The 16201-nt window shown below is 47.7% G+C and overlaps 1 protein-coding gene across 2 annotated transcripts in view; it reads right to left on the reverse strand.

Annotated features, from left to right (window-relative positions):
• Nucleotides 1-468: 468 nt before the first annotated feature.
• The window catches only part of LOC114667368 (uncharacterized), a 33997-nt gene continuing 18264 nt past the window's right edge, over nt 469-16201 (reverse strand). For both annotated transcript variants that reach the window (XM_028822642.2, XM_028822641.2), the window contains exon 2: nt 469-5491. In XM_028822642.2, the coding sequence (XP_028678475.2) occupies nt 3390-5042 (1653 nt within the window). In that variant the 5' untranslated portion in view covers nt 5043-5491 and the 3' untranslated portion in view covers nt 469-3389. The remainder of the gene's footprint in view (nt 5492-16201) is intronic.

The following is a 16201-nucleotide window of genomic DNA, read 5'->3' on the forward strand; positions in this document are numbered from 1 at the left end:
GTCTGATCTACGGAGCACATTAAGAAATGGGAAGTGAAAAGTACGTGTGGCTGAAACCGAGTCTGGCTGATGTGGTGTGACACCAGCCCCCCAATCAAGTGACACACATCGAGAAGGACCCTCCGTACATCGCTTGCGTTGATTTCGAGGCAGAGAGTGCGGTGTAAAAATAAATTGGTGAGTCACCGCAAGACCTAATTCTGCAACCAAGGGATACGGCTAATGACAATTCTCCAAACCGCTGCTGCCAACAATTTCTGGAACATTCCAGCTCCTTCTCAACCCTCATTGTGCCGCCCCCCCTCCACCAAAAAAAATAAATAAATAGGCATAGGAAGTAAACAATGTGACAAATCAAGTGACGGGGACAGCAGCAAGATGCTCAGAGACCAGGACCCTCATTTGGTAATATTAAAGGATAAGCAGATAGTAAGACCCCCAGGGTTACTCTTTACTTTTTTTTGGGGGGGGGGGGTAAAGTGTTTAGCGGACAGGAACTTTAGGAACTGACCCTCTATAATAAAGACTGCCCAATTAATTTCCTTTCGGTGGTACTCAGGAATATTGCTGAACCAGACAGAAACGAACCTGATTAATGGGGGCCACACATTTTATGAGGCGACCACAATAGACGGATAGATAAGTAGAATTTATTGTAATAAAGGGTGTCGTATTTAAGTGCTCACTGCAAAGGGCATTACATGAAATAGAGAGAAGGGCCGAGTTCAGCTGGAACTGTAATAAAGGCCTGTGATATTGCTTACTATGAAAGGTGTTATTTAAAATAAAGATGGACTAACGATTCCCCTTTAATTGTAATTAAGTGCGGTGTGATGCAGTTCACTATAAAAAGTGCAATAGAAGACAGAGCAGCCAGTCGAGGGCAATTCAAATATAACGATCATAAAGACATTGTGCGAGTGCTCAGAGTGAAAGGCGTTATATAAGACCTAGTGTGACTGACCAAGCTCCTCTACAGTTGTAATAAAGGGTGTTGTGATGGTGCCCCCTGTGAAAGGTCCCACATTATAATGACTGCCTGAGTCCCCTTTAAGTGGGCCAGCGCTGGCGGTGCAAGGTGCTATATAAGATGCAGACTGACTGACCAGCTCTCCTTTATTTGTAATAAAGGACGTTGTGATTGTGCTCGGAAGAAGGCTGCTATATAGGATAGGCTGACGGGTCGCGTCCTCCTCAAATATAACCGTACTAAGTGCTCTCTGTGAAAGTCGCTATATAAGGTGCAGACTGACGGATACATTGCAATAAATTTGGGATTGCGCTCATATGAAGACTGACAGGCCAAGTCCTCCTCAGACGTGACTCTAATAGATGGGCATGGTGACATCGCTCAGTATGAAAGGTGCTACAGTATATCAGGTGGAATGACCGCCCTTTAGGTGGCTCAAATGAAGACCAGGAGAGCTGAGAATACCAAGGAGGGAAGAGGACATCATGGTGGTGGCTGTCAGCCGTTGGACTTTGACGGATCTTGCCAGTGTCCCCCATCTCCGTATCCACAGTGAATTCTCACGCTTGCCCAGTAAGGGGTGTGAGGATCTATTTGGGCCAGCATGTGGCTCTGGTTCCAAGTGAGGGTGTGGGGGTGTCACTTAATGGGACGGGCCCAAGCTGAAGAGGTGGAATTCACCAGCAATCAAAGGGCTAACTGACTTTTTATATTTCCACGTTTAGAAAGCTTTGGGTGGCTCTGCAAAATCTGCTGTCACTTTTCGAGGACGGGTTCTTTCATATTTCTTTTTTTTTTTAATTTCTTTTATTTTTTATTATTTAAAGATTGTCACTGCTTTAAAAATGAAGCAGAAAATGTTAAAGTGCTTTAAACGCAGAAAAGCAGCTTGTTGAAATTGCTATTGTCCTCACTTCAAAAACAAAGAAAAAAAGGATCTTTTGTGAACTGAGCATACAACCAAAGTATTTTGTTGGGGGGGGGGGGTTCCGGTGAGGGGTTGTGTGGGATATTGGGGGTGGGGTACCCCTGAAATCAAAAGCATAAAACCAAAAAAAAAAAAAAGGGACACCTAAAAGGGTTGAGATATAGTGGTGTGCCCCCTAGAGGCAAATCCAAGTACAACCACAAAGAGGAATTAAAAACGACAAACAAACATCAACCATGAAGAATTCCTTTGCCCCTTTCCCTGGACCCAACGGTGAGTAGCATGGCATCGGACAGACACTTTTAGCACCCATCGACGTTTTACTTGGACTTGATATACACAAACCTTGAAGTCCTTTTTCCACTATGGCACCCGAATGCACTCAACCTCTATTTGCCTGCCTGCCCACCAAAATGAAGTGCGGCCCACGCTTTGCTGGCCCACACCAAGTCACACTGGCAGGATGTTCATTACAAGCATCACAAATTCCGATCAAGATTCGATCTCTAAACCACAGAAGACGGCGGCGCTGCCCGCTATGCCAGCCTGCAATGCCACGCCAGGCTGAAAAATGTGGTGGCATGCTGTTCAGTTTTGGTCTCCTCCATTATGACCTGTGAAAGGCGCTATATACACCCAAGTCACAATGACTTGCTTCCAGGTCCACATATCGTCAGTGCCAGTGTGGCAAATGTGCATGAAAACGGGGACGATGAGAACCCAATGAGCAAACGTAAGGGCAGTCGGTGGGCCGTAGTGGAAAAAGGCGTTTTTTTGTTTTTTTTGGTACCTCGGGATGGTCCACACAAAGGCTCTTGGAAAAAGTTGGAACCGTTTTATTGTGCTGGAATGAAGCAGTTTGCAGCCATTTCGGGTGGCTGGGAGTCCCACCAGAAAGTGGCAAACAAAGACAGTGGCTTGGGGTCACTCAGCTGACAAAGGTGCAAGACTGACTGTGCCCAGGTGATGCCTCCACCCAAATGCATACAGTATATATGTGTGTGGTATCTGTTCCATAAAATAAAATTTGTATATATCGTATGTTCTATAATATTTCACACTCATTTACAGTCCAAGTGCTCCATAAAAAAAGAGACGTGGAAGAAGGTTCTTGCGGCGTCCCAATGGGATATGGAAGCCGGCGCAGTGGGGGTGGAGTTGTGGGGTGGTTCTTTGGTTGAAGAAATGTCTCCAGCAACAAAAGTCCAGTTGGTGGCCCCATTGAACTTGCCAGTCATAAACGAATAACAATGACAAAGGAGAAGAAGGAGAAGAAGAAGAAGAAGAATCAAGATTCGGCTTCCCCCATTTCCCCCACCTCCACTTCTCCCCGAATCCCAATGGAGTTCCATTCTCTGTCACTGCACTTCCTCCCTAAGTGCTTATGGGGTCAGCTCGCCAAGTCACCCGGGCCACCTCAACTGTTGAGCCAGCGGGGCTTTTTTTTGGCCAAGTGGTCGGTTGATCCTGCCGACTCCGCCATCTCCCTGCTCAGTCACGCCGCTTGTTCCGACAAGCAGCCCGCCTCTCGAAATCCTTCGATGAGTTCCCCTCACAGTACTTTATGTCCCCCTGTGGTGACTCTGGAGCCCTGACTTTACAGAAGCCGTTAGGGTCCCTGGTGGGCATGATGGGCATGTGTTCATAGACCTGGCATCTGCTGGGACTGTCCTTCTCAAGAGCAGATGGCGGGCTGACGTGAGTAAGTGCTAGGTAAGGGTGCTGTGGTAACGCTACCGACAACTCGGGTGGGCTGCCCCCGCTGTTGCTTAGCGCCCGGTACTTCAGGCGCAACTTGTGCGGTAGGGCGGTAGCTTTGACCTCCACCTGACCTTCGGCGGAGCCAAGCAGAGCTGGTGCCACCACTGTGGGTGAGAGCGACTGGGCTAAGAGCCCGTGGTATCCTCCAGATTCGGAAGACGAGGAGGAGGAGGAGAACGACGGTGAATCTTCATCGGCAGACGTCTCCTTATCTGAACTCCTCACATCCCCATCGGTGGAGGAGCTATCTTTGGTTAAGCTCTCGTGTAAGTAGACGTCCGAATGCCTCCTGCCTTCGAAGGTGAGGACTGGCGGTTCTTCATCTTGGGAGCTATGATAGCAATGATCATAGGCCGGAGAACACGCCTCTTGGTGGTCACCGCATCCGGTCTTCACCAGATCCGGAGCAAACGAGCTCGGGGGGAGATGTGGATGCTCCCGATACTGGTGCGCGTCCATCACTAACGTCTTATAAGGAGAGGGAGGCTTGGGTTCCATCTCTTCCGGCTGAGCAGCTTCTTCCGAGAGTTGGTCTGGGATGTCTGGCTTGAGTGGGCCTCCCCCCAGTGGTGCCAGTCGTGGCTGTTTCTCTGAGTCCAGCAGTGCCTGGCTGTCCACAAGGTAGGAGCTGCCACTGCTCCTGTACAGGATCACACCTCTAGAGGGCGCCACAATAGAGGGAAGTGCGCCATCCTGCTTGTCGTTGAAGTCTAGCGCCATTTCCAGTTCGTGATTGGGTTTAGAGTTCATGTTCCGGAATATCATCGGTGAAGTGTCCGCGTCCAGGCAGGAGATGTCCATGTGCGAGTCGTCATGCTTGACCTCATAGTTCATGGGCTCGGGGCTGTCCCTGGAAGAGCCGTCCGACATATCGGAAAGGGAGCCTCGCGGCGAGTATTTCGCCAACGTGTTGTTGCCCCGCCCCCGGACTGACTGCTCCGCCTCCGAGGAATCCGAATTGAGCATCACCTGGGAGCCGCTGGAGTAGCCGCCCGAGAAGTAATGGTTGACCGCGTTGCCGCTGATCTGCTGGCTTTTCTCCACGTAGGACGCCGTGCTGATGAGCCCGAAGCGAAGCTTCAGCTGCAGCAGTTCCGTCTTCAGCCGCACATTCTCCTCGTTGAGAGCCAACACGCGGTTCTCCAGGACCATGTCATTGAGGCGCCGCTTCTCCCGGGAGCGCTTGGCCGCCTCGTTGTTCTTGCGCCTCTTCTCCCAGTAGGAGGCGTCCTTCTTCTCCTCCGAGATGAACTCTCGCTTGCGTCGGCAGGTCATGTTAAGCTTGGTTTTCAGGAGTCTTGGGGGTTGAGGGGAGGCGAGGTCGTCATCAAAGGCAGTGAAACTTTCTGAAATCGTGACCAATGGCGGTGTTAGGCTTTCCATTCTCCCGTAGCTGCCAGCATTACTTGGTGCGGTTCAGCTGACATTGAAGATCCGGGGGGAAAAAAAACGTTCACCGAAACAACCGATTTTGTGGGTTTTTTTTTTTTTTTGGGACGTGGGAGGCTTAGGTCACAAGGTTAACAAAAAACGGTGGGTGACCCGTGCCAGATAAAGCAGTCGGGCACTTAGCTGACATACTAAGGGGTCTCGTCTTTGGTGAACTGAGAGTCAAGTTTTGAGTAGCAGGAGATGGAAATTCCACAAAGTCAGCAGACAGTGAGAAGCCGGTGGGCACAGGACGACCTCTGGGGATGGGAGAAGATTCTGGATCTTGCCTGCCGGGTTCAGCAGTCCCAAGACATTCCAGGATTCCTCGTCTTTGGACGCAACTCCAGCTTTGGAAAGGCTGCCACCTGTCTGCTTCGTGTGTGAGAGCTGAAGGAGCGATCCTGAGGGGGAAAAAACAAAGAGGAGAACGCAGTTAGGATCCACGTTTGCATGAAAAGACCCTTCAAGTCTTGAAGACCATAAAACTGGGCCACCCAACCCGGCCGATCCTCAATGTGAGAAGCTTGACGTATTGGGTGTGCTACTGTCATGCCACCCAACCTTCAAGAGCGGGCACACGGGGTCTCGGGAAGGGTGCAGATTGAGGTATACAAATCAAGTGACATGAGCGCCCAATGAGGGGCAAATCGCACTTTCATTACAATTCTTATCTCCCAACACGTTTGTCCTTTCAACATTCCATTCTCTGCCATCCTGCCACCAGCTCGCTGGGCGCAGCACCTTTCCCAAAATGTCACACTCACTTGACAGGGCCTACTCCGGCCTAACAGCCCGTCCACTGCTTGCCACCAATATTTACAACCTCAAGCTTGCCTTCCCTGTCCAGAAGAGAGGAATTTGCTCTCCCCACCCTCCTGTGCATACCTGACCTTTGACTTATAGAATACTAGTCGTCATGGACCCCCCCACCCCGCAACGCCCCCCCCAATTGTTGTGAAACTGGACAAACTTTACAAAGCAATCAAGAAACAGGTAGTGCTAGTTAAGCGAGGGCAAGGTGCGCTCCAACACGTGGCGACAGGTAGAGCGACTCGAGTGGAGGCTGGCGCATGAGTGATGAGGACCCCGCCCAGCTCCCCACTCCTGAGGTCCTGCCTCCCCCTCCCCTTGGTACCACAAGAGAACTCTGATACTGAGCGCGATGAGAGAAGTTGCAGAATCAACCGGAATGTTCAAGCAAATCATAGAAAAAAAATGACAGACAGAGAGACATTGGATTTTATATATAGAGAGACACAGACAGATATAGAGAGATATGTGAAAGGCACTACATGATAGAAATTAATTTTGGTAGAGTTGGCAGCATAATAGATATATAGCTAGATATGAAATGCACTGTATCAGGGGTGAGCAAATTATAGAAAAAAACCTGATCTAAATCTGTAAAGTAGTTCTCTCGTGAAAAGCAGACTATCACACGCGAGAGACAGTTTACGGGCTCAAATAATGTTGTTTCTCAGCCGAACCAGGGGTTGGCGCTGTCATCTAATGCTTTCTCCCTTTATGCCTCTGCAGAACAACCAAAGAGCCCTCCTGATGACATCACTTCCGCCTCACAGAACCCTCCTCCCGATGAGCTCACTTCTGGTTCTGGTCCATGAAATCCCGCCTCTTCCTGTCTACTCTATATAAGGAGAAGTGCCTCCTCAATTTTAGTCAGTTCAGTCGTGGACTCCTCTCTGGAAAGATGTGTTTTAGTTTTTTTCAGTATACAGGGTGGCCATCGCCAAACCTTTTTCTGCCTCCACTCTATTTTGTTTCTTTATATATATATATATATATATATATATATATATATATATATATATATATATATATATATATATATATGTATGCATATATTTGTCACGCATGTCTGGGAACCACCGTCCTGGCTTTGATGAGGTAAGCAATACCACCCCGGGACAAGAGAGGGCACTGATGCTAACGTCATCTCCTCCTTTCTTCCTTGCAACCACAAAAAAACAACTGAGAGGGACGACTGACCCCACCTCAGAAGCTCCACCCCTTCTAGTTCTCAGAATATAAGAACAGCTCATTCCTGGATGGTGATATCTTATACAGTAAATACATAATGGTCTGTCCTCTAGTGAGTCTTATACATACAGTACAACTCAAGTGACCTATGTGTTCCATTTCCCAGGGTGTCAATCAATAATCAATCAGGTAAGTAGTAAATCAGTTATTAAGGAGAAGAATCAATCAAGTTTTAATTATTTACATATTACAGACTGAAGTGTACAATATGTGTATACTGTAAGTCCTTCCATAAAGGTCTTGTCTCTATTGGGTCTCACACGTAGTTTGTTTTAAATCTGTCAATGAGATCAATCTTCTTGATCAATCAATCAATCAATTAGTACACTTATATATCAGCACTTCTGCCAATCAATCAATCAATCTGAATGTTTTTCACTTTGCCTTTAGCCTGAGGCCCCTGTGCTTACATGTTGGTGTTGATGCGTCTGGAATGAGCCTCCTCATTGTGCCCATTGATCAATTATTATTATTATTATTATTATTGATAACTTATTATTACAACAGCTCAGAAACAGCTTGTCACATTTCTTTCATATTATTTTCCCCCCTTGGGGCAGCGCCAGGTGAAGTCACTTGTTCGAGGTCACATGGTGCCAGTCAATCACTCAATCAATCAGACAGACCTGGGCACGCAGCAGAAGCCCTTTGAACCTGGCGCTGTGCCCTCACTCCTTTGTCGTAGGGCTCTCCGTTTACCTCACAAGCTGACGTTTTCACACTGAAAACATGAGTGGGCATCATTTCTTTTTCTTTTTTGAGAGGAGGGCCGCGTGTTTTCTCTCTTGTCAAGTTTTGGTGGCCGGACCCCCTGAGCCGTCATAGCGTACATCTGCGTGTATCAAAGTGGCACAGCCGCCCCCATCGTGCACAAGTCCTGTGCTCATCAAGTGACACCCTTAAGGCTCCCTTTTGTTTGAACTCCAGGAAAAAACACCCACCCACACAGAGGGGCTGCGCACTGTGAGGATAAAAACAAGTGCGATCCGGCGACACGTGGCCGACAGACACGTTGGCCTGCAGTGTTTAGCCTGAGAACAGTGGGCCGGTCACGAGGAGATGGGGGTCACGGTGCACGCGGATGGTGACTCGGTGGCCACAGACGTCAGGCAGCAGTCACAAAGGAGACCGCCGGCAATACAGAGCTGTGACTTCAAGGAAACGGTCCACAGGCACCAACGAGGGTGGGGGGGGCAAACCTAACTCTTTATAGTGCCTTTCACAAAAACTGTACAGCAGACACATGATGTGATTTTTGAATTCATAAACGTGCACCTCACAGCCTGAATGACTAGGCCTGCAAAGTGACCACCCAGCTTGGGCATCTCCCACCCTTCCTAAAGGCTGACAGCAGCTTTGCTATCACAAATTCTCACTACCTTGAGAAGGTCAAAAAACGGTGGGCTATTTAAGTTCTCTCCAAAGACTGATGCATTGCTGTTCTTTTAGCTTCTGGCTTTGAAAGGCACTATATAACATAAAGATCTGCCCGAATTGCTGCAAAACTGCATGATTTATCGATCTAAAAGTACTCACTAGAAAATGCGCCATGGTTATAGCTGGGCAATCGTTTTTGGCAGGTAAGGCGCTATATCAGTTCAACAAATGAATGTTTTAACATAGAAATCTAACTTAATCCAATTGAAAATGTAAGACAGCTGTGCTAACCACTGTGCCACCATACTGCTCATCTGAATGATTTCATCCATCCATTATCCAACCTGTCATAAAAATTCCTCAGTACAAAATGAACTGACAGAATAAAAATTCACTGTTTTTGTCATGAAAGGCGCTATATCAGTTCAACAAATGAATGATTTAACATAGAAATCTAACTTAATCCAATTGAAAATCGAAAACAGCAGTGCTAACCACTGTGCCACCATACTACTCAACTGTATGATTTATCTTTCAAAAAGTCCATGAACCAAGGGAACAAAAATGTACTGCCTTTGCTATGTAAGACGCTATATCACTTCAAGAAATAAATGATTTAACACAACAGTGTAACTCAATCCAGTGGAAACCGTAAGGCAGCAGCGCTAACCGCTTTGCCACCTCACTGCTCGCCTGAATTCCCTCAAGAATGCAAAAAAGTGAACTGCACTGTAAGAAAGAATAGACACTGAAAGGCGCTATATAAACGTCAGGACTGAGACGAAAGAGCACTCTTTAAATGATGTACAGATGGGAGAGGGATCTTTGAAGTGATGCGTGACGCAACCTGACGTGATGTGACGTCACAATCTCAAGGTGTGTTTGATTTCTGTTCACTCTTACATAACACATTTTGCAGAAGTGCACACTTCCCAGATACACACTGCTCAAGGCCCTGTCCCCATATTTCGCTATTTGCTAATCCATTTACCACTTTTAAACAAACCACCTCTTAGCCCGGAGGCCACTGAAGGTGCTGCTGAGGTGACATTTTTATGCTCCAAGTGATCCAGTGACTCAGGTTCAAATCTCACGCTCCAGTCTGTGGGTTTGCTTCTGGATGCTCCTGTTTCCACACACAACCCAAACACATCATTTTGATTGGCCCAGTGTGTACGATGGAGTGCCATCCCATCTGGGGTTGGTTGCACCCAATGCTGCTTCTGAGATGGGCACCGGCCATCGAGTCATGCAGCTTGGCACAGCCCAAATCATAGAAAGCATTCTAAGGGCACTCCTGTTCTAAGCACTGACTGCACACACTTGTGACGCTGGTTCTCAGGCTAAAGGAACACCCCTCAGCCCACTTTTGAATCCCAGAGCCATGACGTCACCCTGTCACTTTGGCACGGCTTCGTGTTTGAAATCCAAAGTGTCACGTAAATACAAAACCCGGCCACTTGTCCTAAATGTTTTTCCACTGGCACCACTACAGGAACCCATGTGCATCAAGGAAAGCCACCTGAGCCATCTGGACTGATGCCTGACCCCGGCTAGAGGGTCCCGAGCTCGGCCAAAGTAGACACGCCCACCTTCAGGATTCGTTGATGTAATGGGTGGTGCCCTGAATCCACACCTGAGACCCTGAAACAATCTGCTTGCCCACAGGACTCCGGCTTTAGGCCCACCGGATCTCCTTCCTCCGTGATTTACTCCTCCGGGCTCCCACTTTCTGTCTCCCTCTCTCTTTTTTTTTTTTTCTTCTTCCACCCTCTAAAGCTTCAGCGTGTCCCACTGACCCACAAAGTGCTGACGCTCTACTATAAACACGCCGCTGTGCGCCGGCGCCGTTGCCAGGGAAAGTAGGTCAGTGGGACTGCAAGCGCAGCAAGGCGGCCAAAAATAGAAGTGGCGAGGAGGAGTCTGTCAGGAGAGCCGGGAAAAGGAATTTCGCAGACTCGGAGCGGCTCACGTGGGGCTAAATGCATTCTGGTGGAGACAAGAAGCTGGGGGGGGGGGGTCTCTGCAGGGGGCTTTGAGGTCCACTGTCCGGGGTCAAGCAATAAGGAATGAAATATAGAGAAGTGGGAAATGCTGGGCAAGTGGCACTGTGACAGCATAACAGGTGTCAGACCCCAAGGACAAACGTCCCAAGAGACCATCCATCCAAAGTGTCCTAAAAAGGAATGAACCGTCCACCACTGAGGAGTGCGACAAGATAAGATAGGTGGGGTTCAAAAATCATCAGGCCTGTCAAACCTCATTCTGTGAAATGGGAAATCACTGACCCCCATCAGGAGAAACAGAAAATTGGGGGTCAAAATCTTGAGGCCACTCAGCCCTCCAGGCCAACCTCCACCAATCAATTTGGAATATCAATGAAACAGCCATCCATTTTCCAAACCCACTGATCCTGAGCAGCGTCATGGAGAAGCTGGCACATGGGGAAGCGGGCACAAGGTAGAAACAACACCTGGACAGGGCGCAGGTCCATCACAGGGTGAACTCACAGACACAGCCAGGCGATAACATCCAGACCCAAGAAACTTAGGAGAACATCCCCAGAATTCCTTAATGCTAATTCCAGTTCTGCATCAAAGTGTGGCAGCACAGTGGACAGGTGGCACTGCTGCTTCATGGATCCAGTGACCAGGTTTCAAATCTCACACCCAGTCTACGGGTTTCCATCGGCATATTCCTGTTTTCCTCATACATCCCAAACACACGCAGAGGAAGCGGATTATCAGTTCCACATTAGCTCAGCGTGTGCCCCCCTTTAATGTGATGGACTGGCATCCCTGGTTCCAATCTTGTAGTGTCACTTAAGCCATATCAGAGAAACCGATCCTGTTCTAACATAATTAGTGAACACGCTTGATCCAACTTGAGGGTTTACGCAGTGTCACCCTCGTGGACCCCTAAGGGACACCTTCAAGGCTCTGGCCCAGACGAGGGGTGGGGGACGGACTCTCGCTAACCTTTTCTCCCCTTTTGCCTTCAGCTCTGAGGAGTAAAAACCCAGACGACTCCTGACTCCGCCCCAGGCTTGGAAAACCCCGCCCCTTTTGGGCCAACCGCTAGAAGGGATGAAGTGGGAGTTCAATGGAGGGAGAAGGACTGAGACCACCAAAAGAGAAAGTCGGAGGGGTCTGTAGCCTGCTTTTGTCCTGCTGTTAGGATCTGTGAGTTTCTTATTGAAAGGGGATTGCCAGGCTGGCACCCCAAATCCTTGAACCCAAGTCTTCGCTGACCACAGTTCATAGCACCTTTCACATTGTTGTCCATTTTTCCTTACACACACACACACACACACTGCATGGCTTTGCAGGTCTGCTCAAATGCACTCTTAACACTACTGTTAGTATGGCCCCCTAATCTGCTGCTGCCTCGCTCCTTTCCCTCAAATTCAATTAGAGTCGTGCAGTTCGCTCCTGCTACTCACTTGACGATGCCATGAAGGGTGGCACTGCCATACCATTCTCCTGCCGTCTCGTTACTTGTCTCTCAAGCCTGCCTGCTCCCTGGCATTTTAACATTAAGATAATGGTTGTGGGACGCTTGAGCCCCCTATGCGTTACTCGGTCCTTCGTCTCCCTCCTAAGACTTCATATTCTGAAGAGCCCCCTTTTCCTTATACTTTTACGTTATGATTCATATTGTTCTGTAGCTGAGCCCCCCCTTTCCCTAACTCTCACAAATGCTAATTAACTATTTTTAGTAGGTTACTGTTGTCCTGTTTTTGATCTGCTCTCCTTATTCTTTAATATTTGTTCATTCACTTATTACCTTAACAGCAGGGTTCCCCTACTAACACATTGTCATTGCTGATTGGATGAGCCCCCCCCCCCCCCTTCTCTTAAGATCACTATTGCTCTGTGATTGGCCCCCTTCACTTCAGCCTTACGGATGCTAATTCACCATTTGCGTTAATGGGGGGGTCTCCCTTCTAATGCTTTCTCGTGGTCATTTCAGTGACCCCCCCCCTTTACTGTTGTTGTGTAGTTGTGCCCCTTTCCTTAACTCTCATGGATGCTAATTATTGATTTACATACGAGGGTCCCCCTGCTAATATCGTTAACCTTGCTATTATTCTGTTTTTGATCCACTCTCTTTATTTTTTAATATAAGTTCATTCACTTCTTACCTTAATACTAATACCCCTACAAACACTTTTCCATTGCCACTTGGATGAGCCCCCTTTTCTTTCTACGTTCTGTTAAGATTACTATTGCTCTGTTACTGAGCCCCCTTTCCTTAACTCTCATTAATGTTAATTGACTTTTGGTTTTAATACGAGGGTCCCCCTGCTAATATTTTCCCATTGTTCTGCAGTTGACCTGCTCTCCTTATACATTAATAATAAAAGTTCATTCACTAATTTTTTTAACAGGGGGGTCCCCTGCTAACACATTCTGATTGTTGTCTGGATGAGCTTCCCTTCTTTATGCTTTCTATTACAATTACTACAGCTCTGTAGCTGAGACCCTTCCTTTACCCCTCCTCAGAATCAGAATCAGATTTATAGGCCAAGTATGCACACATACAAGGACTCTGACTCCGGTTTTGGTGCCCATGGATGCTAACACTCTATTTGTGTGATGGAACAATGGCATCCCAGCGCTGTCCTTCAGCTCGTCTTGGGAAATGCGGTTTACAAAGAGCAAGGGTCGGGTCTGGAAGTGGGCTAACTGGGACACGAGAAGACCCTCGGTCGTGGACCAGAAGCTTGGCATCGTATCCCTGTTAGTACTTCCGCATATCGCATTCACCCAGGACATGAAGTGAAATCGTATGGGATGGAAGACACAAAGACAACGAGACTGGAAAATCGGGGGGGCTGCGTGAAGTAGGTGGCCTGTAGGGATTACAAAGACCCCCCTCATTCATGAAGCGTCTCTGAGTGTGTATGAGTGTGTGTGTGTGTGTGTCTGTATTTGTGTGCATATGTGTGTGTGTATGAGTGTGTGTGAGTGTGAGTGTGGGTGTGAGTGTGTGTGAGTGTGCGTGTGTGTGTGCATATTTGTGCGTGTGTGAGTGTGTGTGAGTGTGGGTGCGTGTGTGTGTGAGTGGGTGTGCATGTGTGTGTATGTGTGTGTGTGTGCATATTTTTGCGTGTATGTGTGTGTGTGTGTGTGAGTCCTCAAAATGGTAAATGCAGCCCCTCTGCCTGGCCTGGTGTGATGTGCTACCAGAGCGAGCGAATCCCGAGCCATCAGACAGTCTGCTCTCAGCTCGCACCTCTGAGAATCCCAATTAAAAACGTCTCAAGAGCACAGAACACCAAACATAAGCCCGACTTCAGCTGTCGGCGGCTATAAATAGAGATGAGGTTCACTGAGGAGCGAACACCAACAGGAACTGGGAGGAACAGAAAAAGAAAGTACGTCAAGGAGGCGGAGAAGGGCTGCGCCTCTCCTGGGGGTCTCGTTTCACTTCAGTCGCGATCGGGGTCCGCCGGTGACCTTGAGTTTCATTTACTTCTGTGTAGCTGCCCTGTGTGCTCTGCTAGAGATGGACGAGCAAAGATGGTAATGTCAGTGGAAGAAGGAGGAAGCCCCTTGGGGGGCTCCCCTCATATGTCATATAGTGCCTTTCAGTGATTCTCACGTGACCTGACCATTAGGCTGCTTGCAGGAGGGCATTTTGGTTTAACTTTATTTTATGTGGCGTGACGTTCTTTTTGTATCTTTGATATTTGACCTTTTATTGGTGATTATGATTACGCTTTCCATATTGCCTTTAACAGCCGATTTTAGCTTTTCTTTATTTCATATTTAGCCTTTCAGGGATGATTTGAATCTTTCTTTACTTATACAGCATTTTAGTTTTTTCTTTGCAGTGGTCCTGGAAGGCCACAACTTTTTCAATGTGGCTTTAGTTTGGCTCTATTTTATATAGCGCCTTTCATAGATGATTTCTTTGTTTTCTGCAGCAGTTTTTTTCCTTTTAATTTACATAGGACCCCTTATTTTTTTTTCTTTATATTTTATTACATTTATTTGGCGACTTACAGCACTTTGAGACACAATGGGTTCCATTTCTTTTGTTTTTCCAATCGTAAAAAGTGACGTGCTCGGGGTTACTTGGTGTCAGCAGTGGGATTTGAACCATATCACACACGTACGCATGGGAGGCAGCTACAAGACGGCCATTCCTTGCCAATCCAGGGGACGGCAGAGAGCACTAATCCTTGTTCTTTTCCATTGACAGGATTTTCCGCTTGGGCCCGATGACACCACGTCCGGGTCCAGCCCTGAGGACGCCACTTCTGGTTCCTGTCTGATGACATCATTTCCCGTTTCCCACTTTATAACCACCACGTTTGCCCGTTTGCTTTGTTCTTTGCTATGCGCTGATCTGTGTCATTTGATCCACCATTTTTCTTCAACTTTGGTATCCAATTGCAAGTATATGGGCGGCTGCCCCCTAACCACTTTTCCCATGTTGTGTGGATCATTGACAACCCACAAGCCCAGGCGTTGACATCCAGAGCCTTAACCGCTACGCCACACTGCTTACAAATGATTTGAGGTTGTTCTTATTTGAGATTTCATCTTTTATAGGAGACCTTAGTTTATCTTATATCGCACATTTTCATAAGTGATCATTTCTTTTTGCCTTTATATAGTGTCTTGCATGGGTGGCTAGCCTACTCCACCATCATAGCTCATTATAGATGTTCCTTATTTTGTATAATTGCTGTCTATAGGGGGCGCCCTTCAGTTTTTCTTTACTCTACATCTCAGTATCCATAAGAAAGTTTAGCCTGTCACCCTCCACCGTCACACAGGGAGAACATGCAAACTGTGAATGGGACACAGGACTTGGTGTAAGAAGCGACCCGCCGTAGCACACCTGGGCTTATAAGTGTTAATGTCAGTCATTTATTATATAGCGCCTTTCAAATCAGAGTCATAGCAAAGTTAAGGTAGAGGCCGGCTGAGGACGCGGTCACTCTGAGTCCATTTCACACATTTACTTTGAAAGCAAGCGCCGCCTTAAAAGAGTCCACGTTACGAAGGCAGCATGTGAGCGTCGGAATGCTGAAATGAATATAGCGCCTTTCACCAAATGCTCCATCTCAGGGTGCTCTGTTTAACAGTACAGCAGGTGCCATCAAGTTGTAGAATCTGGCAGCCCCGCCCAATGACATGTTATATCTATCTTCATATAGCGCCTTTCATGGCAAACGCTTCTAAATACTCACTGGGCTAGGAATCAAAACATATCACGTGTTCTTATAATTGCTGACTTAATGTTTCTGTACATTTTAAGTTGTGGCCCTTTAGGTGAACTTTTCAGGACTCAACGTTTATTTTATAAAGTGCCGTTCCAGATCGGCCTTGTGTTAAAGTGGTATACAGTCTATCCGCCCACCCACCCATCTTAGGTGCCACGGGCAACTGGTGCCTATTCCAGTAGCACTGGGTACAAGGTGGGGGGCTCCTCAGGACCGGATGCCAGGCAGTCCCCTGGCACACAATTGAGGCCAGCCAGTTAACCCAACATGACTGTCTTTGGAATATAAGAGAAAACTCCACACGTGTGGCTCTGGGGCTGGGGTGCTAGCTGAATTCCTAAATTTATAAGGCGCCTTTCAGGTCCTCCACCAATTACTGGGTGGTTTGCATCAGGCTGCGAGAAGGTCAGCCAACACCCTCCGTGATTACAGCGTC

Source organism: Erpetoichthys calabaricus, chromosome 17 (assembly GCF_900747795.2).
Source record: "Erpetoichthys calabaricus chromosome 17, fErpCal1.3, whole genome shotgun sequence".
NCBI classification, from domain to species: Eukaryota; Metazoa; Chordata; class Cladistia; order Polypteriformes; family Polypteridae; genus Erpetoichthys; species Erpetoichthys calabaricus.